At 44.0% G+C, this 23,181-nt stretch overlaps 1 protein-coding gene across 1 annotated transcript; it reads left to right on the plus strand.

Moving 5' to 3' along the window:
* The first annotated feature begins 14,342 nt into the window (after positions 1 to 14,342).
* On the plus strand, positions 14,343 to 22,839 carry LOC138965955 (uncharacterized). The gene is made up of 4 exons (XM_070338039.1): positions 14,343 to 14,472; positions 14,949 to 15,491; positions 16,989 to 22,528; positions 22,561 to 22,839. The coding sequence occupies exons 1-3, from the start codon at positions 14,343 to 14,345 to the stop codon at positions 20,825 to 20,827; spliced, it is 4,512 nt and encodes a 1,503-aa protein (XP_070194140.1). The 3' UTR covers positions 20,828 to 22,528; positions 22,561 to 22,839.
* The last annotated feature ends 342 nt before the right edge of the window (positions 22,840 to 23,181 follow it).

Genomic DNA, 23,181 nt, shown 5'->3' on the forward strand with positions numbered 1-23,181 from the left:
CCATGACGTCATCCTCGGGCTGTGTGACGTGGCAGAGACGTCAGGGTCGGATGACCTCATGGATCTGTCCGTGGAAGAGACGGTGGAGTTTTTCCTCAGCATGACCTCGCCTCTTCTCGTCACTGAATGTGTGGAAAGTGCAGCCCATTTGGACATGGAACTGCCGTCTGAAAACACCACTGTCTGGGGAGTGCAGCCACAGTTTTACCGTCTGTGACAGACGGGGAAGGGGCAGAGTTGCGAGTGATTACTTGGCATTTCACGATCACCTCAACTCTCTCGACTATTCGTTCATAATCCTATCCCACCCCCCCCCCCTACCCCCTCCACAACCGCACCCACCCCTATCCGCCGTACCCGCAAACATTTTCGTCATTTATCCACACATTTAGCAGTGGTAAAAGAATTCGTCGATTTGAACATATACATCTTGTGTGTTTCGCAGCGGACAGATTGAAACGAAAATGATGTAAGAACTACATTACTTCAAAATGAGTGCATAGTCTCATTTTATTCGAGGAACAATACACAACAGATTTGATCTTGGGAACGAGAACTTACGCTTGTGACGTATATCAGTGACAGTTTGGAGAGTTCAGAGAATTGGAGGAAATTGATTTCGAATACTAAACAGCTTTCAGAATGAGCACATGTGGGTGGATGTGGGGTGGGGAGGGGGGGTGGTGGATTTGTGTGTGTGTGTGTGTGTGTGTGTGTGTGTGTGTGTGTGTGTGTGTGTGTGTGTACTTGCAATGGCCACCACGGTGTTGCGTTTCTTTTGACCTCGCGTGTCGAATGATTGAATGTTCGAATGTTTGAGGGCGACTTCAGTTTTCATGTAAAAGAAGAGAGAGAGAGAGAGAGAGAGAGAGAGAGAGAGAGAGAGAGAGAGAGAGAGAGAGAGAGAGAGAGAGAGAGAGAGAGAGTATAACTTATCCAGTGCCTACCGTATACCATCTGTGATAACAATAAAGCCTTGCGTGCAATATATAACTTTCGTTTTGGTTTCTAATGTTGTTATTTTAAATAAGTTACCTACGTGTCCCTTCACTCTTGTTTTCTGCGGTAAATGTTACACGTTTAAATGCCATATAACGTTTTGCATTTCTCCTAGCAGAATCTGTGACATGATGTTATCTGTGCATTCCTGAAACTTTCTGAAAATTGAGATGGCAGAAGAGGTAACACAGGGCGTTATTGAGAGAGAAAAAAAATCAACATAACACTAACAGGGGTATAATCGAACTGACCTTCTTTCATTGAAATCTAACATTAAAAGAGCGAAAATTGCTGTTTTCCTTTTGAAGTACTCCGATGCTCGTCATGTGTGCACTTCAGAATAATTAAGATAAATACTAAGCGATCGACAAAGATTCTGAAAACTGGATTGGGAAGAAATGGGTAATTAGACGATGTTCGGAAATAACTGTCAAGTTTTTATGGGTTGTGGAAGAGTTGCATTCCCTTGTTTCCATAGAAACACTGAGGGAAGCCTACAACGTCACATGTGTCGCATATAATTGTGACTCAGTTTCACGAAACCAGGGATAACCGCTATTTTTTGGCAAATTGAGCTATTAGCATATCCATATTCTTCACATCATTCCTTTTAAATTTATATAAGTTTTAGCTTCAAAACTCACTGAGATATGTATGGGGTTTCAAAGTATAGCAACGGGCCCGGTGGCCATTTTGAGAAAAGAGCCTTCAAAGGAGAAGCACAATCAAATACAATATTTCCTTATTATGTTTATTTATCACATATTGAAAATCAAGGCAACGCAACTCTTCCACAGCCCATACAAAACCGACAGACGTTCTGGAATTCGTCCATTGACCAGCGTACAGAAGGGTGTCAAAGTGGTATTTGTTGAAGGGAGCGCAACGCTGTAGCTCTCATACCTTCTCTAACACACCATGGCGGTTACCTCCCTTTACCCGGGTGAACGATAAAGTTTATTTGTCCGGAGCTGAGGATAATACAGTTAAGGATCATAATTATTGCCGCGCACGCCTTGCAGTTGTCGCACTTTGTGGAATCTGTTTAGTTGTTTGCGCGTGTGTTTGCTTCTTTGTTTGCACAAACTGAGACTACACATGCACTGGCGCGTGCACAACACACACGGCACCCACCCACACACACACACACACACGTGACACACACACACACACACACACACACACTGACACACACACTTGATGAGCACATTATTTTGTCCATTCGTTGTTTGGCACCTTCATTTGTTCTTTATTCAGCTTTTGTTTTCAGGTTTTCTCATAGTACGCCAAATAGTTTTTTGTTGTTCGGATTCTTTTCTTGTGCACGTGCCAGCTGTCATCCCTGTCTTCAAGTTCAAAAGTGACATGACTGTCAAGTACAGTTCGGCAGCTTATAACTTGTAACTTCCTATTTATCTGCATAATGATGCACAGTGACGCCTGACGGTCACCGTGGCTTACTTGACCTCCTGCTGACCGTTCTTGCTTCGACTGAGGTCAGCGGTGTTGGTCAAGAACGTAAACATCTCTGTCCACCTAGGATGTTCGTGTTGGGAGGAGGAAACACAGTGAATTTACTCTCCTAAATGTACTCAAGGAAAGTGGAAACTGTATTAGCACGGGGTTTTGCTCACCTGAGTAATCAGTGAGTCTTGGTAACGAGTAGCGCTCAAGCTTAACGTTTGGTCAAGTCAATTGGGTAAAAACAAAATCTTCATTTGTGATGCTGGATCTTTGAAACTTCACAGACGTCCAGGGTTTGATGACCTCTAGAGATAAGTCTGGTTGATCCATAGCAAATTCTAAGATCGGCATGGGATTGGGTTTCAGTGCATCAATTATCATTTTTTGAATGTTGATGCACTGAAAACCAATCCCATGTCGATCTTAAAATTTGTTCACTGGCTGACCAACACCGAATGCTAAACAAATAGCCATTGTGCTCTTTGTGTCACTACAGAGAAGTATAAACTAACGTTAAGTCGAGTGCCATAGCTGGTTCGGTGGATGTCAAGCTCGCGTATGACATTTAAAGTGATACGATACCGATATATGTACAGCCTAGCGGTGACCTTAGACAAGTGATTTTGTACTGCTGATACGACAATTCTCGACATTCTGTGTCCGTTTCTGGGAGACATGCAGGAGATCTAGAAGATGACAGAATGTTAACGTGACGCCATTATTCGCATTATGACGTCTTCTCGAACTTTGTTTCGCTTTTGACGTCATAGGTTTTACTTTCGAAGAGAAGGTCAGGAAGAGACGTCTTGATGTGAATTATTATCTGTGTCGTTTGTCTTTAATCCTAGTATCAGCATTATGTAAATATCAAGTAAATTGTAGCTTTCACGATAGATCAATCTTCTTTTTGAAAGGAAAGGTTTTTCACAAGGTTTTCGGCGGCATTTGAACAAAAACATAAGCGTAGTATTCTTCTTCTGTTCACCACAAAAACTCACCTCTTCGGATTTTTTTAAAAAACAAGCACCTCGCATGTAAGAGCAGACGGTGTTGAAGTTGATTAATCGAATACATCCCAAAACATCCTGTTCAGTTTGCCTTGTGTAAGCAAAGCTCGTTTCGTTCTTAATTATATTAGTGTATGTAGGTCACACTGTCAGTGTCGCCTTCAGCACGTTCGCAATGCACGTGCAGCTAACTGGGAATGCAATGTGTTGTTGTGCACCCCACACCGTTTGCACGTGCAGTTAATGATGAATGCACTTTGTGTTTTGCAGTATGCAGCCTGTGTTGACACTGTTATAGCTTTCGTCAGCACGCAAGCCTAACACACATGGAAGTGCTTCATGTCTCCCTGTTAGCTTGTGTGAATAATGAGATGTTTTATTTGGTTAAACTATGTGTGTGTGTGTGTGTGTGTGTGTGTGTGTGTGTGTGTGTGTGTGTGTGTGTGTGTGCGTATGTGTGTGCGTGCATGTGTTTGTGTGTGTGCGTGCGTGCGTGCGTACGTGCGTGCGTGCATGTGTGTGTTTGTGTGTGTGTGTGTGTGTGAGAGAGATAGAGATAGAGACACACACTGACAGACAGACATACACTCAGACAGACAGACAGACAGACAGACAGATAGACATACACTCAGACAGACAGACAGACAGACAGACAGAGACAGAGACAGCATTAAATTTGCATACACTTTGAAGACAAAGCAGGTCCTGTTGGCAATACGGCCGTGCAGTGTGTGCTTGTGTCCTTCGTAATGGAAATCCCATTAGCAGATCTCTGGAGATGGGCAATTGAAAGCAGAATTCGTTTCCACGTTAAAACATCTTTCTATTCCACAAAGAATAATGATTAAACTTGTAGTCTGAATGTAAACTTGATTCGAAAAATTGTCCATTAGAGTAATAAAAACGGCGATGGCTGCCATCTTAGTCGGGTGAATCAGTGTCTTTATAGTGGCATCACTCACCAAAGTGATGTAATAATATGATCTCATGTGGAATGTTTTCCTTGAGCTCAGAGCAATCAACTATCCAGTTTAAACGCATCCATTCACCCGTTCAAATTTGGAAAATGTTCGCGGGCATTGCCGTACGTTTAGGCCACTAACGTCATCTAAATTGGCAGGCTGCCCCGCCTTTACTTCCTTTATTTGATTTTACTCGAGGGAGGAGGATGGAGGGAGGGGGGTGGGGTTGGGGGTGGCATTAAATTTGCAGACACTTAAAGCATAAAGCAGGTATCCTGGACTCATCGTGTCTTGCAGAGCCTGGCCTATGTCCTAGGTGGTGAAAATGCCATTAGCAGATCTCCAGAGAGAGGAGAATGGAGAAAAGAGATTTGCTGCGCAGTTTTTAGAGCATTTCACTTTAATGATTATTTTCGCCTCGGGGCTATGGGGAAGTGATGAGCGCAGATTCCGTCTGGTACAAGAGTTTTGTAACTTTCTCAAAAGCGATAGAACATGTGTGTGTTGGGGGTAGGGGTTTAGGTGAGTGTGGGTGTGAGTGTGTGTGTGTGTGTGTGTGTGTGTGCACGCACGGTGTGTGTGTGTGTGTGTGTGTGTGTGTGTTGGGTCAGTGTGCGTGTTAGTGAGTGTGCGCGTGCGTGTCAGCGTTTGTGTCTGTGTCAGTGCGTGCGTGCGTGCGTGTGTGTGTGTGTGTTTGTGTGTGTGTGTGTGTTTGTGTGTGTGTGTGTGTGTTTGTGTGTGTGAGACAATGACAAATTGACAACAATGACAAATTCTTTATAAACGAGGGTAATGGCATAAGCAAACAGGTGCTTTTTTACATCCAGCCCTCGCCCATGGGAGGGTTTAATCTAATGACAATACGTTTTAAAAATGTTGGAATATCAATTAAAGAAGTAATAAAAACAAACGACAAACAAGCAAACGATTAACAGAGTAAACAAACAAACAAAAATATACATACAAACGAACATGACATATTATCAAAGTAAACTGTGAGAGAGAGAGAGAGAGAGAGAGAGAGAGAGAGAGAGAGAGAGAGAGAGAGAGAGAGAGAGAGAGAGAGAGAGAGAGAGAGAGAGAGAGAGAGAGAGAGAGACTATTAGGGTTTAACGTCCTCTTAGACCAACTGGTCTATATTGGGACAGGTATTGGTAATACGCTGAAGATATGGTGTGATACTTTGACTCGAACAAGCCCGCTGTGGCTGTCTTCTTCGACACACCAGCATTGGGCTTGTCTCGTCAAAGTATCGAGATACGATCATGATAATCAGAGACGAGAGATGATGCATGCGTGTCTTCGTGTTTCCCAAGCCCTGAGACTTTCGCTGTGAACGTGGGATCTTTTTCGTGCGCATGTGTGCACACGGGGGTGTTCGGACACCGAAGAGAGTCTGCACAAAGTTGACTCCGAGAAATAAATCTCTCGCCGAACGTGGGGATCGAACCCACGCTGATAGCGACCAACTGGCAACAAAGCCAGCGCGCTACCAACTGAGCTACGTCCCCGCCCCGAGAGAGAGAGAGAGAGAGAGAGAGAGAGAGAGAGAGAGAGAGAGAGAGAGAGAGAGAGAGAGAGAGAGAGAGAGAGAGAGAGAGAGAGAGAGAGAGAGAGAGAGAGAGAGAGAGAGAGAGAGAGAGAGAGAAGGGTATAGCAATAATGTAGGATGTGCCGCTGGGACCTCTGTTTAATTTTAGCGGTATGCACTTTTGTGTTGTGTGCAATCTATTATCAGACAAATATGCATTTCTCAGCAACCTTCTGTAAACATTTGAACAGTTGCCACATTTTATATCGCTAGCTCCATCAGTTTACTTTGAATAAAATGTTGGCTGTTATGTGTGGGTTGCATGCACGCCGGTTTTTGTGTGTCGATTTAGATGATTACGATGGTGTTGCAGCAAATAATAAAGTTTGCTGTTGGGCGGATGAGTTGAAGATGGGTACAGAAGCTCTTATGACAGACAGTAAGTGCTCCTCAGTCATACCACCTCTAGCTGTGTACTTAAAATAATAACTATGTGATGCAAAAATGTCCAGTGTTCCACAAAAAACATATCTAATCTATGTTTGTTAAAGAGAGAGAGAGAGAGAGAGAGAGAGAGAGAGAGAGAGAGAGAGAGAGAGAGAGAGAGAGAGAGAGAGAGAGAGAGAGAGAGAGAGAGAGAGAGAACGAACGAACGAACGAACGAACTTTATTACTCAAGGATGGAGATTTTAGGCTTACAATCTGTCCCTGCTAAACTAAGACATAAAAATAAAGACAATAAAAGGACAATTGTCAATCGCAATCATACAGTATTACTAATTACCACATTACCTATACGAATACATAATGCATGATAGAACATTGAAATGTACATGTATGTCAATATAATACAAAGTAAAAGAAAAGTCGACTCGCACACACACGCGCGCCGCATGCCTGCAATCACGTTCGCACTCAATACAACACACACACTCACACACACACACACACACACACACACACACACACACACACACACACACACACACACACACACACATACGCACGCACACACACACACACACACACACACACACACACACAACAACAATCTCATCATCATCATCATCATGATCATCGTCGACATCATTATCATCATCAACAAAATATATAGAGGTTAGTGATAGCAATGCATTCTTGCTAGAAACAGCTTCAGAATGTAACTGTTCGTGACAACAGATATTTGCGAAGCTGCGCTTTGAAGTGTTTAATCGTGCTTGACCCCTTTATCTCACATGGTAGCGAATTCCAAATTGTTGAGCCCGAAAACGCTAAACTGGTTTTATATAAATCAATACGGGGTAGCGGGGAAATTAATTTGTTTGAGCCATATCTGTCTGTTGCTTTCTGAAATAATGATCGCATGTACTGTGGGGTCTCGTTTATTTGAACCTTAAACATTAAAAGCGCCTTATTAAATAATAACTGATCTTTAAGTGATAAAAAAATTAAGGCTGCTAAGCTTTTGATCTGTTGATGTTTGCGGACCCGGCATGATAAGTTTAGCTGCGCGACGGTGAAGAGAATTTACTTTTTTTTAAGTGAACATCGCTACAACCATCCCAAAGTGTAGATGCATAATTCAGATGAGGTAAAATATGACCAAAATAAAACAACTTGAGTGCTGAGGTATCAGCGTAATGCTTTAATTTGGAGAGAAGGAACAAGTTTTTAGATAAGGTTTTGGTAACACGGTTGAGGTGGGACTGCCACTTTAATTCAGCGTCTATTGTGACGCCGAGAACACGATGGCTGGTTACTTGCTCAATGGGTGACTCATTTAAACTGAGATGAAGATTCAGAAGAGCGAGTTGGTGTTTCTGTCGTGTTGTGATCACCATGCATTTAGTTTTGCCTGGGTGTATAATCATTGAGTTTTGTTTACACCAATCAAATATGTTGTTCAAACTCGTTTGAAGAGAGGTTTCAATGGATTGTAAACTTTTACCGGACGTGTAAAGAGACGAGTCGTCTGCAAAAAGGTCATTAATAACCGTCTTGTCTGATATATAGAGTGGTAGATCGTTAATGTAAATGCAAAATAAAAGTGGGCCCAAAACTGATCCTTGTGGGACGCCGTGCATTAGCCGTCCTATCGAAGAACGGTTACCATTAAGGGAGACAAACTGCGTTCTGTTCGCTAAATAAGAACGAAAAAAAGGTAAGTAGGATGCGTCGCCTAAATAACAAGATAATTTCTTTAACAGTATTGTGTGATCAACAATATCAAACGCTTTCAAGGAAGACGGCGCCGACTGTTTCCGAATGGTTAATGGCAGAGCCATGTATCGCATAGTTTAACGAGAGCTGTGTGACACGAATGTTTAGGGCGAAATCCTGATTGAGATGGAGCGAAAAGACCACGGCTTTCCATGTGCAGAAGCAAGCACTTTTGTACATGTTTTTCTAATGGTTTTGATAGAACAGACAATAGCGAAATTGGCCTAAAATTGTTTATGTCGGTTAAGTCTTTTGTTTTGGGAAGTGGAATTACTTTTGCGGTTTTAAATATGTCTGGAAACACATTTCGGTCAATACATAAGTTGTACGCATACGTAATTGGCTCAACAAGAAAGGGTAACGCTAACTTGAGTAAGGAAGCGGGTATGTTATCGGGTCCCATTGACTTTTTATTACTCAAGTCAGTTATTAGTCGCCCGACTTCGTGGACTGCAATGAATGGGATGTTAAAAGGTTCAACTTCTTTCATATTGGCCTGGCAAAATAATTGAAGAAATTGTGGGCATTCATACTCGCTTTTGTCATTTTCCCTATAGGTAGACTCCAGAAGCTTACTAGGAAGAGATAAAAATAATAATCATTAAAGGCACTGGGTGAAATACCAACCGAAGTTGAATGTTGTCGGGTTTTTGATTTTGCAGTTACTTCGTTTATTGCTCTCCATAAGGAAGCGGTATCTTTCTTCTCAGAAACAAGTTTATTAAAAAAAATGCCTTTTGGCCCGGCGCACGAGGTCTAAGACCTTATTTCTTTGTTTCTTGTAATCAGCTTTTAATTTGTTCTCTTTATAGAAATCGCGAAGAGCCATAGCGTTTATAATGTCTTCATTTAACCACGGGGGAAGTGTGGGGTGCTTAACCCTCTTTTTGCGCAACGGTGCATGCTTAGCAATAATTGGCAAAAATGCCTCATACAAAGCAGAAAAGGCACTATTTGGACAATTATGATTGCAAATAAGATGAAAGGGCACAGAAGCAATGTCTCGCAAAAAATCCGTCTCATTGAAATTTTTAAAGGATCTGTACTCAATTGTTGTATGGCCCTTAGGCGGACGTTTTGGTAATTTAAAAGACCAAGTGCAAAAAATAGGGCTATGGTCACTTATACTTTCATTGGATACAAACACTTTCGAAACATTACACACATTGTTTGTGTAAATATGATCAATTAACGTTGCACGAGTACTGGTTACTCTTGTTGGATCTTTGATTACTTGCTGAAGACCAAACAGTGATGTAGTAGAAGACCATGCATGTTGCAGTTTATTTAAATCATAATTAAAATCACCTAAGAGGAGAATGTTAGAATTACAGATATTAACGTTGTCCATCATGCGCACAAAATCGTCAATCCATGCAAGTGAAGAGGCTGGATTTTTATATATATACCCCACTAACACAGAAGGAGATTTAGAGTGTTTTATCTCCGTCCAGATGCACTCCACATTCTCTGACTCTAAATCAGTTCTCCTTCTTGTGATTTTCACAATACTGTCATGGACGTAAAGCACAAGTCCAGTATGATTAGACTGGTTGCTGTCGCGTCTTAAAATTGTATAGTTAGTAATGTCAATAGAGGTGTCGTCGATCCTGGAATCAAGGCGAGTTTCGTTAAGTCCAAACAAATGAATTGGCTTGTTTGGTCGGTTTAACATTAAGCACACATCTGGAACTTTGTTAAACAAATGACAAACGTTAAGGTGTCCCATACGAAGGCCAGATGTAGAATCACCCAACGGCATAATTAGGTCACGATGTAGGTCAGATCAGAGAAAAGTATTTTCCTTTTGTCACAGTAAAACCGGACAAGAAAAAGGAAAAGCAAATGTCAGTGTCTACCAAGGCACTTAAATTGTCTGTGATGAAAACCGCCACAGAGTTAAAAAAACCAACTCAGTGTACTTCCAACACACAAGAACACTTTTGCAGAACAGGTACCACGGGTAGCAAAAATAGAGAATAACTGTAAATAAAAGAAAACCGTGAAAAGAGACAAAAAGTGTAACAAAATACAACAATAAAATCAACAACAATCCAATTCTAACTGAAATTGAGGATACAAATCAATCAATGGAGTTTGTAGTAGACTACCACACTCACAATTTATCAGAGAACTCAGCAGTATTTCTTTTCCAGATCACACCTTACGTGAGCGTTATCATGAAAGGGCCCTTTTGGGCTTCTACTCGGCACACAGAGACATTTCACGAACCATCATCTACCCTACGCTACACACCTTCAAGACACAGATTCCGAAACAAAGCACAAATGACTATCACACAGATATAATTGGACCAAGCCAGCTTCTCCTCTACACTCCACACAGTTGCAAAAAAACAAGCCACAACTGAATTAATACGGCGTGGCGATTGGTTGCTGGAGAGAGAGAGAGAGAGAGAGAGAGAGAGAGAGAGAGAGAGAGAGAGAGAGAGAGAGAGAGAGAGAGAGAGGAGGGGGATCAACAACAACAACAAATGAGTCTTTAAGGTGGAAAACTGCAAATGCTTAGTCGAGATTGGTTGGTAGGTGGTTTTTTTTAAACGTCTCTACAACGCCTCGTCAAGAGCTGGCGCAAAGTAAATTCTAGTTAACTAATCCTGACCAGAAACTTCAGTCGTACAACTTTTGTTTGTGTCCAAACACACAGTTTCTATTCTGTTTAGAACAGTTCACCCTCAGGAAAAAGAACAGAAAAAAGAATAGGAATGAATCATTCATCCAAATCCTCATCTAATATGACCTCTGCGCACGTGCTCTATAGAAGGCCCTCTGTCTCTCACCCTCTGTATCCAGAACGCTCGAGGGAAAAACGGGGGATTGGGAGAAAGAGAGGATTAGAGGGTACATACAGGGTAAGTACGGACTTTAAGTCGCTCGTGGTAAACGTTACCGCAACCGTAAGCCACATCTGGCATTGCGCAATATAGAGCTGATGGGGAGAGGATCGCTGTCAAATAAGCTTACAACATGCAGACCGTTAACCTGCCTAGTTTTACTGTCTGTGGTAACGGTCTCACAGCTGGAAGGTCGTTCGCTCTGACCCGGATGCGAAAATTACGCAATCCTTGACTACTGTGCATGCCGATGTGGCATGCAGTCACCTACTTTTGTTGTAATTACGTTTGCTCAAGCCATTGCACGATGTAAAAAGAAGTAAACCGTGTTTTTATTGTGGCACCTTGTTGTGACCCGTTTTGTGGAGCGTTAATATTTTTACGTGAGATTCACGTGCTCCTTGTTCAGTTGTTGTGACCTGGTTTTGGTCGGAGCGTCACAAACTGCGTCGTTTAGTCTTAGAACACCGTGAGATTCACGTGCTCTTTTCCGTGTTTTGATTTTGAGGTGAGCCCTGCGAATCTGCGTTGCAAGTTTTAGAATACGTGTGACTCACGTGTTTTTAGCTTTGTGATGTCAGCTAGTTCCTTGGTCTTCTTTCTGTTAAATATACCGTTTTAAGTTTTGAGCATGCACGGAGTGCGTGATCGGTTACTGATTGGTTGTAAAATAGTAGTTTCACCCGATTCTGTCTTAGGAATGTTGTTGGTTGGTCAATCCGGTGACCTTTGACTTTTGAATAACTATTCCATGTTAGGTTTTTGTTTCCATAAATACCGCTGCTTGACTCCTGTCTCGTCAGTCGATCTGAGGGTTTTAGGAAGCGTTTGGTTTTTGATGTAAACGTATGAAGGTGATCAAGTGAACTAACGGAGTGTTTCTTATGTTTTAACGTCAACGTAATGTTCTTGGAGACAGTTGTTTCTCAAGTGTGAATCGTTTTGTGCCCTTCGTTTGTGAGGCAACACGTTTTTGGTACTGCTGGTCAACCCACACAGCGCATAAGGTAATTTTGTTGTTACTTGTTTGTGTTGTGTTTTGGTCGCCATTTTGTAATTACTTTGTGAGTTGTTTATGTATAACGTGAGTTGAAAGTCTGACTTGTTGTAGTGTTTCTTTATTGTGTGTTCAACTGTTCTAGTGTTGTGAACGTACAGCAATGATTTGTAGACGCTAGAAAGTCGCTAATGTTTATAATGATAACTTGTGTTTTCTGTGGTTAACGAAGTTCGAAGTGAAACGTTTTCTCCGACTTTTTCAGCCTTACGTTAAAAGAATTTAGGTAAAAGAAGCTTGCGGTCTTTGGTGATCGTTTTGTAAACGGGCTTATTTCTTGTAACGTTAGTGAGGGAAAGTGGATGAGTAAATATCTTGTTTGTGACTTTGATTAACGCAGGAACATTGTCGTTAGGAGACTTTTTGGTATGACACTGACAGTTTGCTTTGTATTCCTGGCCTGATGAGTCAACGTTTTGTATTTTTCTGAAAGTAGCCATTTTGGTTTTAAACGTATGTATGCTAAGTTTCTTGAGTATTCTTAGTGCTTATGGTATTGTTGAACGTACGGAACGTAATTCTTTATTGTTGAACGTACAGAACGTAACTTTTTATTGTTGTTGAAGGACTAACCAACGAGTGTTTGGTATTTGTAACTTTCTTGTCTGTTTTGTCTTCGCCTGTCTTGTGATTGTTTATTTTTCTTGTATTTACTTCTCGTGTCTTGTTAATGCATTTGATACTTTTGCCATGTCTAATAACTTGTTTTCTTTTCTCTTTTTCTTTCTGTCCATAAGTTTTTTACCGCAATACGTAGTATCTCATTACGTAGTACTGTAACTATATATGCATTACTGATACCTTAGTGTCAGATGTAAAATAATAAACCAGTACTTTTGCGCGTTATCGCTTGTAACCTGTGTTTGTCATTTCGTATGAACAATATGTAGTACCAGCCTCGCTCACGAAGGCGCGCACAGTAAAAAACTTTAGTTGCTGTCGCCCAGCAAAAAAAACTTAGCTGCTGACGCCCAGTGAAAGAACGTTAGCTAAAGTAAAAAACTTAGCTGCTGATGCCCAGTGAAAGAACTTTAGCTGAAGTAAAAAACTTAGCTTGCTGTCGCCCAGTAAAAAACTTTAGTTGCTGTCGCCCAGTAAAAAACTTAGCTGCTGACGCCCAGTGAAAGAACTTTAGCTAAAGTAAAAAACTTTAGTTGCTGTCGCCCAGTAAAAAACTTAGCTGCTGACGCCCAGTGAAAGAACGTTAGCTAAAGTAAACAAACTTAGCTGCTTACGCCCAGTAAAGAACTTTTGTTATTGACGCTCAATGAACGTAAACGTAGCTGTTGATAACCAGCAAAAGACTTTATTGTTACCTGTCACTGTGTTAGTGAACCATAGTTTGACATAGATCAACTTGTCGGTTAGAGATCTTCCTACTCCGTATCCGGCGCATTTTTTGTGACTTTTGTGTATTATCCCAAACGACCCTCAGATCGATTCATTTTACTTTTTAAACAGATAAACCTTATGTAGGTTTTTAGTGCTTTTGAATAAGCGAACATTGTAATGGAGAAGATTCCAGCAGATAAACCATTGGAAGCTTCAGGTTATGACGTTAACGGCGATGAAGATGAACATTCTCAAAGGCCTAGGCGTGACATTAAGCCTACTGAAAAAGGTAGAGAGTACCAGATTGAGATCAAAACTAGAAACTTTGCAAGACAACGAACATTCTTGGAACGAGCAATCGGTGAGGTAGTAACAGAGCTTAACCAAGAAACTCCTAATCAAGAGTCGTTAACCAGTCAAAAACAAATTGTTTTGAGCATGTACAAGGATCTTGGTGACATAGAGAAAGGTCTTCGTAGTATTGGTAGCGGTGAAACCATTCAGGAAAGTTGGGATGATGTTCAGAGAACAGTTCAGAACATTATGTTTGACATTGATCGAGCTCTTGACAGACAATCGACTAGCGTGCAGGTGACTAAGAAGCCTACTTCCAGGCATAGCAGTGTTACACCTAGCGTTGGGTCATCCACCCACAAGTCAGCCAGTGTTAAGACTGCCAGCCATAAAGCAGCTAGCATTACGTCAGCCATCCACAAGTCAGCTAGCCACAAGTCAGGTATCAGGAGATCAGGTAGCCAAGTAGCTTCTCGCGCCGAGTCTCTCCGCTCTAAAAGTGTTAGCTCTGAAGACACTAAATTGGCTCTTAAACTAGAGGCTGCATCCCTGGCCATAAAAGTGGAAGGTGACGCAATAAAGGAAGCTCAGTTTAGTGAACTGGATCTCTTACAACAACAATATGCTGAGAGAACAGCAGCTAGGCAGACTGAGGAAGCTGAGAGAAATGCAGCTAGGCAGATTGAAGACGCAGCTAGGCAGGCCGAAGAAGCAGCTAGGCAGGCTAAGGAAGCTGAGAGAACAGCAGCTAGGCAGGCTGAAGATGCAGCTAGGCAGGCCGAAGAAGCAGCTAGGCAGGCTAAGGAAGCTGAGAGAACAGCAGCTAGGCAGGCTGAAGATGCAGCTAGGCAGGCTAAGGAAGCCGAGAGAATAGCAGCTAGACAGGCCGAAGACGCAGCTGAAGCAGCTCTTGAAGATATTAAACAGAAAAAGGCTTTGAGACAAATTCAGTCCACCGAATTGAAAATTAGCTTAAGAGAACAACAAGCTATGTTACAAGTATTGGAACAAGGTGAATCCGTTCAGCAGGATCTCCCTGATCTACCGTCAGTTGATTTGTTGAACACTAGGTTCCACCCTCGTCCTTTCGTTCCCTTGTATAGTCTTGTAGCCCCTCCTCTAAACAATGAACAAACAGCGATAGGAATAGGGACAGGTGCTGCCGTCATTGCTGACCAAGGGACACACCAGCCAGCCTTGGACGCCGCGTCTGTTCCTGTCTGCCAAGCTGCCGTCATTGCTGATCAAGGGACACACCAGCCAGCCTTGGACGTCACGTCTGTTCCTGTCTGCAACGCCGCCAGCACCCGTGACATCTCTACTGTCAACGCTGCTGTCACCAACTTCATCGCAGGAACCACAACGACTGAGCCACGACAGCACGCGTTACCTGTCGTGGACCTCGTCGTTGGAGTCAACGCCTCTACAAGCGCCGCTACTACCAACAACGCCACATATGAGGCGTACGGACCTCAACGTAGAGAGGATGTCAACGCCCCCCATCACGTCGGAACGAGCGCTCCTTTCGTCCATCAGGAGCCCTTCACCAACGCCCCCCATCACGTCGGAACGAGCGCTCCTTTCGTCCGTCAGGAGCCCTTCACACCCAACTACACGACGGCTGTAACTACATCCTCCATGCGGCCTACAGCGCTGCTGACCACACTGCAGCACCCTCTTGGTGCGTACACTGGTCAGCCGCCTCTGCACAACGTTGGACACTCAACGACAAGCGTCACAGGCTCTCGCCCGCCTGATCTCGACCACACAGGTTGGTCCTATCACCTACCAGAGACAAGGGAAGGTGATGAGACGCAAGAACGACACACCTACTTCCCAGAAGAACGTCACCAACGCATGGACCACAGACGTTTCCAAGTTGCCCCACCCTGTTTCCCCTATGATACCCACCTACATCCCAAACCAGAGCCTTTCGTGCCCACATTCCTGGACCCACATCAGACCACCCCCAAAGTTATCTGGGGAAACGAAAACGCAAGGCCCCCTGCGTACATGAACTTTGACAAGGAATGTCATGCAGATCGTCCATTTGCCTCCTACCCCCCGTCTGCGTACTACCAACGTCCACTTGCTACTCCTGCCAAGCAGGACACTCCTATGGACTCTCTCGCCAAAACCCTATCAGACGCTCTGATGATCAACCGTTTGCCGATGCAGGAGCCGTGCATTTTTGTTGGTGACCCTCTCCAATATCCAATTTGGAGGTCGTCGTTTTCGTTCCTCATCGAGAGACAAAACATAACCAGCAGTGAGAAGTTATTGTATCTGCAACGGTACATCGGAGGTCAAGCAAAGGAGGCCGTGACCGGCTTCTTTCTGCTGAGAGAAGGTGATGCCTACGAGAGAGCCATGGAAGTGCTGGAAAATCGGTTCGGCAACTCATACGTCGTTTCGCAAGCTTTCCGGACCAAGCTGGACGAATGGACCCCAGTCAAAAGCAAGGATCCCAAGGGACTCAGAAGTCTGGCCGATTTCTTGCAGCAATGTTCCGTTGCTGCCCAGGAAGTTGGTGGACTGAGCATCCTGGATGATGCCCAGTACCTACGGAAGATCGTCGGAAAGCTCCCAGACTGGATGAGTCACAGATGGTCTAGAACAGTTGCTCGAACCAAGGTTGAAAAGAAGAGGTATCCTCTGTTCCATGAACTCGTGTCGTTCGTTACCCTCGAAGCAGACATTTCTAACGACCCTGTTTTCGGCTTGACAAGTGCATCGGGGACACCAAGAAAGTTCACAACGAACCTGTCAACCCTGACAGAGGATGTCTCCGCATGTCTGCACTGTCAACTTCCGGACCATGACGCTGGGACATGTAAGGAACTCATAGAGAAGCCTCTGGTTGAGATACGAGATTTTCTGTTCAAGAACCGTATCTGCTACGGATGTCTCAGAAGTAAGGATCACCAGAGCCGTCAATGTATGCAGAGACAGACGTGCAAGAAGTGCAAGAAGGCTCATCCCACTTGTCTTCATGATGACAATTTCAAGTATCAGAACAGTATGAGTGAAACCAAAGGGGCGAGTGAACACAAGAACAATTACCGTACCTCTGCTGCTGACGTTCAAGAGCCACTGTCATCGTCGACCCCTACGGTGTCTGCTCTTAAGGCCAGCGAGGAAAACAGCATCGGTTTCACGTCTATGATCGTTCCCGTTCTCGTTTCCAGTGACTCTAACCCCAACGTAGAAGTGCTGACGTACGCACTACTGGACACTATGTCCAACGCCACTTTTGTAGTGCAGTCAGTGGCTGAAGAAGTTAAAGCCAAATCGCAGCCGACTACACTCAGGGTCTCCACACTGACTGAGGACAATGCTATGGTCTCCGGCAGGAAGTACTCTGGATTGCGTGTCCGCTCTCCTACCTCCAGTGAGTTTGTCAGGCTCCCTTCTGCCATCTCACGACCTTACCTGTCCGTTGACCCCACGCAAATCCCCACCTCAGAGACTGTCAAAGTTTACCCACATCTTCAACACCTGTCCCCAAAACTGCCCCCCTTGTACCCTGATTGCGAAGCAGGCCTCCTCATCGGCTATGACTGCGCTGAAGCCCTCATGCCCCTAAACGTTGTCCAAGGACTGCCATTTGCAGTAGAGACTAAGTTAGGTTGGAGCATCGTCGGCAAGTCACCGCATTCCGTCGCCTTTGATGGTGTAGGCTCGTCCATGCACGTAGTCGTTAAGCCAGGATCAAGACAAGAAGAAAGTGCAGCTCACGTCTACAAAATACAGGTGGATGAGGTATCGTGTACTGACCTACTACACGTTATGGAGAGAGACTTTGCTGATAGTGACACAGGATCCATGTCTCAAGATGATTTGAAGTTCATGAAGATCGTGAAGGAGAACGTGAAGGTCAACGAAGCTGGTCACTACGAGATGCCTCTGCCTTTTCGGCCAGAACAACCGTCTCTTCCTGACAACAGAGGTGCCGCAGTCAAGCGTCTCATGGGACTGAAACGCCAGTTTGAGAAGAAGCCTGGGTACCGTGAAGACTATATCAAGTTCATGAACGTGATTTTGGAGCGAGGTGACGCTGAACTGATTCCCAAGAACGAAGTCGAGGTCCCAAATCGCTGGTACATCCCACATCACGGCGTGTACAACGACAAGAAGCCAGGAAAGATTCGTGTGGTTTTTGACTGTAGTGCACGTCACCTAGGCACGTCCTTGAACGATCTTCTCCTACAAGGCCCAGACCTAATCAGCTCCCTTTCCGGCGTTCTCTGTCGTTTCCGCAAGGGTCCCATAGCATTTTCCTGTGACGTGGAAAAAATGTACCACCAGTTTCACGTCTCCGAGCCCCATCGAGACTTTCTGCGCTTCCTTTGGTGGAAGGACGGTGATACGAGTGGCCAGCCGCTTGACTACCGCATGAAGGTGCACATCTTCGGAGCTACATCGTCTCCAGGCTGCGCAAACTTCGGCCTCAAGCAGGTGGCAAAGGACAACGCCACAATCAGCGCCAAGGCATCAGCCTTTCTGCAGCGTGACTTTTATGTCGATGATGGACTTCAAGCCAAAGACTCTGTTGAAGAAGCAGCAGATGTGCTCATGAAGGCTAGAGAAATTTGTGAACACGGACAATTGAGGCTGCACAAGATAGTCTCCAACTCAAAGGAACTTTTAGAGTACTTCCCCGACTCTGAAGTTACGTCAACCAAGGCCACAGAACTCGCAGTCCCTTGTAGCACACCAGAAATTGAGCGGACTCTTGGCCTTCACTGGTGCACTGATGATGACACGCTGGGTTTCACTGACAACCCCAGACTGGGTCCCTCGAACAGAAGAGGAGTTCTCTCTACAATTGCATCAGTCTACGACCCCCTTGGTTTTCTGGCCCCCTTTTTGCTGACTGGAAAATTGATCCTCCAGGAACTATGTCGCCAGGAGCTCGGCTGGGACGATCCGCTGCCACCATCGCTTCAAGAACGTTGGGAAGAGTGGCTGAAGGATCTATCCCGACTGGGTTGCGTCAAGGTACCCAGGAACTACTTGCCCACAGACTTTGGCACTGTGAAGAATGTAGAGCTACATCACTTCTCAGACGCGTCTACAGCAGGATACGGCCAGTGTTCGTACCTTCGCTTTGAGAATCATCTAGGCAACATTCACAGTACGCTTGTAGTCGCCAAAGCACGCGTGGCTCCGCTTCGACACGTCACTGTCCCTCGTCTGGAGCTAACGGCAGCAGTACTTTCCGTCAAGATGGCAAGATTTCTTCAAGAAGAACTGGACTTTGAGAGCATTGAACATTTCTTTTGGACTGACTCTATGATTGTACTCGCTTATTTGAAGAACGAGTCCAAGCGTTTTCACGTCTTTGTCGCAAATAGAGTCCAACAAATACGTCAGTTCTCACAGGCCAGTCAGTGGAATCATGTTTCTACAAAGGAGAACCCAGCTGATTATGCATCACGGGGATTGTCTGTGAGTGACCTCATGACATCAGAGTGGTTCCATGGTCCCGCGTTCTTGAGCCAGTCCCTTCCGGAATCAGATGACTTTTTCGAGATCCCAGATGACGATGTTGAGGTGAAAGTGTGCAAGGCTACTACCTCTAAAGAAGTGTCTGTTCAGTCGTTTGAGCAGATCGCCCAACGATTCTCCTCCAAGACATCTCTGATAAGAACTCTGGCTGTTTTGGTACGCAAATGCAATGCCATTAAGGGGCACCAGTCGTCTCCCCTTGAAGTGCTTGAAGTCACTGAGAAGAAGTTCATCGTATGTCTTCAGAAAGAACATTTTGAACGCCCAACGCCTTCTTTACGCAACCAACTTCAGGCACTCAACGCTCACAAAGACACTGATGGTATACTGAGAGTATATGGTCGCTCTCAAAATTCATCATCCTCTTCAGCTGACAAGTTTCCCATACTACTACCTCGAGACAGTCACTTCTCTTTGCTGGTGGTTCAGGATTGTCATGCCGCGATAGCCCACCAAGGGAGAATGTTCACGATCAACCAAGTACGAGCCAGCGGTTTCTGGATCATTGGTATTCGTCACGTCGTCTCTTCGTTGGTGCGCCGCTGTGTTCACTGCCGATGGCATCGCTCAGGGCCAGCTGGACAGAAGATGGCCGACCTCCCTCCAGAGCGTATTGACCCATCCCCACCGTTCACGTACTGTGGCATTGACTGTTTCGGCCCATTTCACGTCAAAGATGGACGTAGGGAGGTGAAAAGGTACGGACTGATCGTGACGTGTTTTGCCTCTAGGGCAATCCACATTGAAACCCTGGATGACATGTCAAGTGATTCCTTCATCAACGCCCTACGCATTGTTGTCTCCATGCGAGGAAACATATCACGCATTTGGTGTGACAAAGGAACGAACTTTGTAGGTGCATGCAATGAGTTCAAACTGGCATGGAAGGAGATGGACTCTGAACGACTGACATCAAAGATGCTGGAAAGCAAATGTGAGTTCAAGTTCAACCCCCCTGCAGCTAGTCACATGGGTGGCGTTTGGGAGCGTCAGATCCGAACGATACGCAGCATCCTGAATGGTCTTCTCAGAAGATCAGGCCAGCGTCTCACTACTTCATCACTTCGTACGTTCCTATACGAGGTGATGGCCATCGTGAACAGTCGACCACTGTCTGTCGAGTCACTGGAATCGGCAGATGGACCACGCCCTTTGACCCCCAACCACGTCCTCACCATGAAGTCAGGTGCCATCCTTCCGCCCCCTGGTGTGTTTGAAGATCCAGACCTGTACGCCAGGAAACGTTGGCGCTGTGTCCAGCGGATGGCAGACGAATTCTGGCTGCTATGGAAGAGCCAGTACCTTTCACTTTTGCAGAAACGTCGTGTCTGGCAACGTCCCCAGGCAAACGTACAGGTGGGAGATGTTGTTGTCTTGCATGACCAGAACTTGTGCAGATCAGAGTGGTGCATGGCTCGTGTAATCGAGGTGATGCCTGGATCTGATGGACTGGTCAGACGAGTGAAAGTGCATGTTGGAACAAAGGCTCTAGACAATCACGGCCGTCCCACTGGTGATAGTCGCATATTAGAGCGACCTATTCACAAAATGACCGTGTTAGTTGATCGTGAAAATCACGAAGACAAAGCTGTGTAAGCGAACTGAAAGAACATTGAACTTTGGAGTGTTTTTCCAATTTGACAGTTGTAGATTGTTGCAGTTTGTTTTTATACCAGATGATGTAACGGACATTTATGTTTTAAGTGGTGCGTTTTCTTTATGCCGTCGAGTAAATGACCAGTGGCATTTAGTTGAAACGAGATGTGTTGAAACACTGAAAGTGATTGAACCGTAATATTGTTGTGTAAATGTTTTGTAACACAATGATTTTGAGTTCTAAATTTGAAATGTCTAAATCTGCGTCGTTATTCTTTTGATATAAGGAATATGTTTGTACAAAGGTTTTTGAAGTAAATTATATTAATATAATTTCCGGTGGGAGTGTGCATGCCGATGTGGCATGCAGTCACCTACTTTTGTTGTAATTACGTTTGCTCAAGCCATTGCACGATGTAAAAAGAAGTAAACCGTGTTTTTATTGTGGCACCTTGTTGTGACCCGTTTTGTGGAGCGTTAATATTTTTACGTGAGATTCACGTGCTCCTTGTTCAGTTGTTGTGACCTGGTTTTGGTCGGAGCGTCACAAACTGCGTCGTTTAGTCTTAGAACACCGTGAGATTCACGTGCTCTTTTCCGTGTTTTGATTTTGAGGTGAGCCCTGCGAATCTGCGTTGCAAGTTTTAGAATACGTGTGACTCACGTGTTTTTAGCTTTGTGATGTCAGCTAGTTCCTTGGTCTTCTTTCTGTTAAATATACCGTTTTAAGTTTTGAGCATGCACGGAGTGCGTGATCGGTTACTGATTGGTTGTAAAATAGTAGTTTCACCCGATTCTGTCTTAGGAATGTTGTTGGTTGGTCAATCCGGTGACCTTTGACTTTTGAATAACTATTCCATGTTAGGTTTTTGTTTCCATAAATACCGCTGCTTGACTCCTGTCTCGTCAGTCGATCTGAGGGTTTTAGGAAGCGTTTGGTTTTTGATGTAAACGTATGAAGGTGATCAAGTGAACTAACGGAGTGTTTCTTATGTTTTAACGTCAACGTAATGTTCTTGGAGACAGTTGTTTCTCAAGTGTGAATCGTTTTGTGCCCTTCGTTTGTGAGGCAACACGTTTTTGGTACTGCTGGTCAACCCACACAGCGCATAAGGTAATTTTGTTGTTACTTGTTTGTGTTGTGTTTTGGTCGCCATTTTGTAATTACTTTGTGAGTTGTTTATGTATAACGTGAGTTGAAAGTCTGACTTGTTGTAGTGTTTCTTTATTGTGTGTTCAACTGTTCTAGTGTTGTGAACGTACAGCAATGATTTGTAGACGCTAGAAAGTCGCTAATGTTTATAATGATAACTTGTGTTTTCTGTGGTTAACGAAGTTCGAAGTGAAACGTTTTCTCCGACTTTTTCAGCCTTACGTTAAAAGAATTTAGGTAAAAGAAGCTTGCGGTCTGTGGTGATCGTTTTGTAAACGGGCTTATTTCTTGTAACGTTATTGAGGGAAAGTGGATGAGTAAATATCTTGTTTGTGACTTTGATTAACGCAGGAACATTGTCGTTAGGAGACTTTTTGGTATGACACTGACAGTTTGCTTTGTATTCCTGGCCTGATGAGTCAACGTTTTGTATTTTTCTGAAAGTAGCCATTTTGGTTTTAAACGTATGTATGCTAAGTTTCTTGAGTATTCTTAGTGCTTATGGTATTGTTGAACGTACGGAACGTAATTCTTTATTGTTGTTGAACGTACAGAACGTAACTCTTTATTGTTGTTGAAGGACTAACCAACGAGTGTTTGGTATTTGTAACTTTCTTGTCTGTTTGTCTTCGCCTGTCTTGTGATTGTTTATTTTTCTTGTATTTACTTCTCGTGTCTTGTTAATGCATTTGATACTTTTGCCATGTCTAATAACTTGTTTTCTTTTCTCTTTTTCTTTCTGTCCATAAGTTTTTTACCGCAATACGTAGTATCTCATTACGTAGTACTGTAACTATATATGCATTACTGATACCTTAGTGTCAGATGTAAAATAATAAACCAGTACTTTTGCGCGTTATCGCTTGTAACCTGTGTTTGTCATTTCGTATGAACAATATGTAGTACCAGCCTCGCTCACTGCGGTACTATCTTCCTAACAGCGTTAGGCTTAACGCCCCTAATGCAAAGAGCTTATGATCATCCCGGGAATTCACAGAACTTTGCCACTGGCATCATGCAAATGACATGCATTAAACATCCTCCACCCCGCCAAATGTGGTTGCAAATATGGCTCTTTTGTGGGGCGTGATAGACTAGACTGTAATTTCAAAGACCGGCATGAAAGTCATTCACTGGTATGCTGGTTACCCAGTAGTTACGACTGCCCAGGGGACAAGTGCACAAATTGCGGTCAGAGATA

Source organism: Littorina saxatilis, linkage group LG5, assembly GCF_037325665.1.
Source record: "Littorina saxatilis isolate snail1 linkage group LG5, US_GU_Lsax_2.0, whole genome shotgun sequence".
In the NCBI taxonomy this organism is placed as follows: domain Eukaryota; kingdom Metazoa; phylum Mollusca; class Gastropoda; order Littorinimorpha; family Littorinidae; genus Littorina; species Littorina saxatilis.

Coding starts and splice junctions, on each gene's coding strand:
- LOC138965955 (XM_070338039.1), top strand. CDS start 14,343: ATGCTGAGAGAACAGCAGCTAGGCAGACTGAGGAAGCTGAGAGAAATG. Junction 14,473..14,948: donor GCTGAGAGAACAGCAGCTAG/GCAGGCTGAAGA, acceptor CTGTCTGCCAAG/CTGCCGTCATTGCTGATCAA. Junction 15,492..16,988: donor GCCTGATCTCGACCACACAG/GTTGGTCCTATC, acceptor TAGTGCAGTCAG/TGGCTGAAGAAGTTAAAGCC.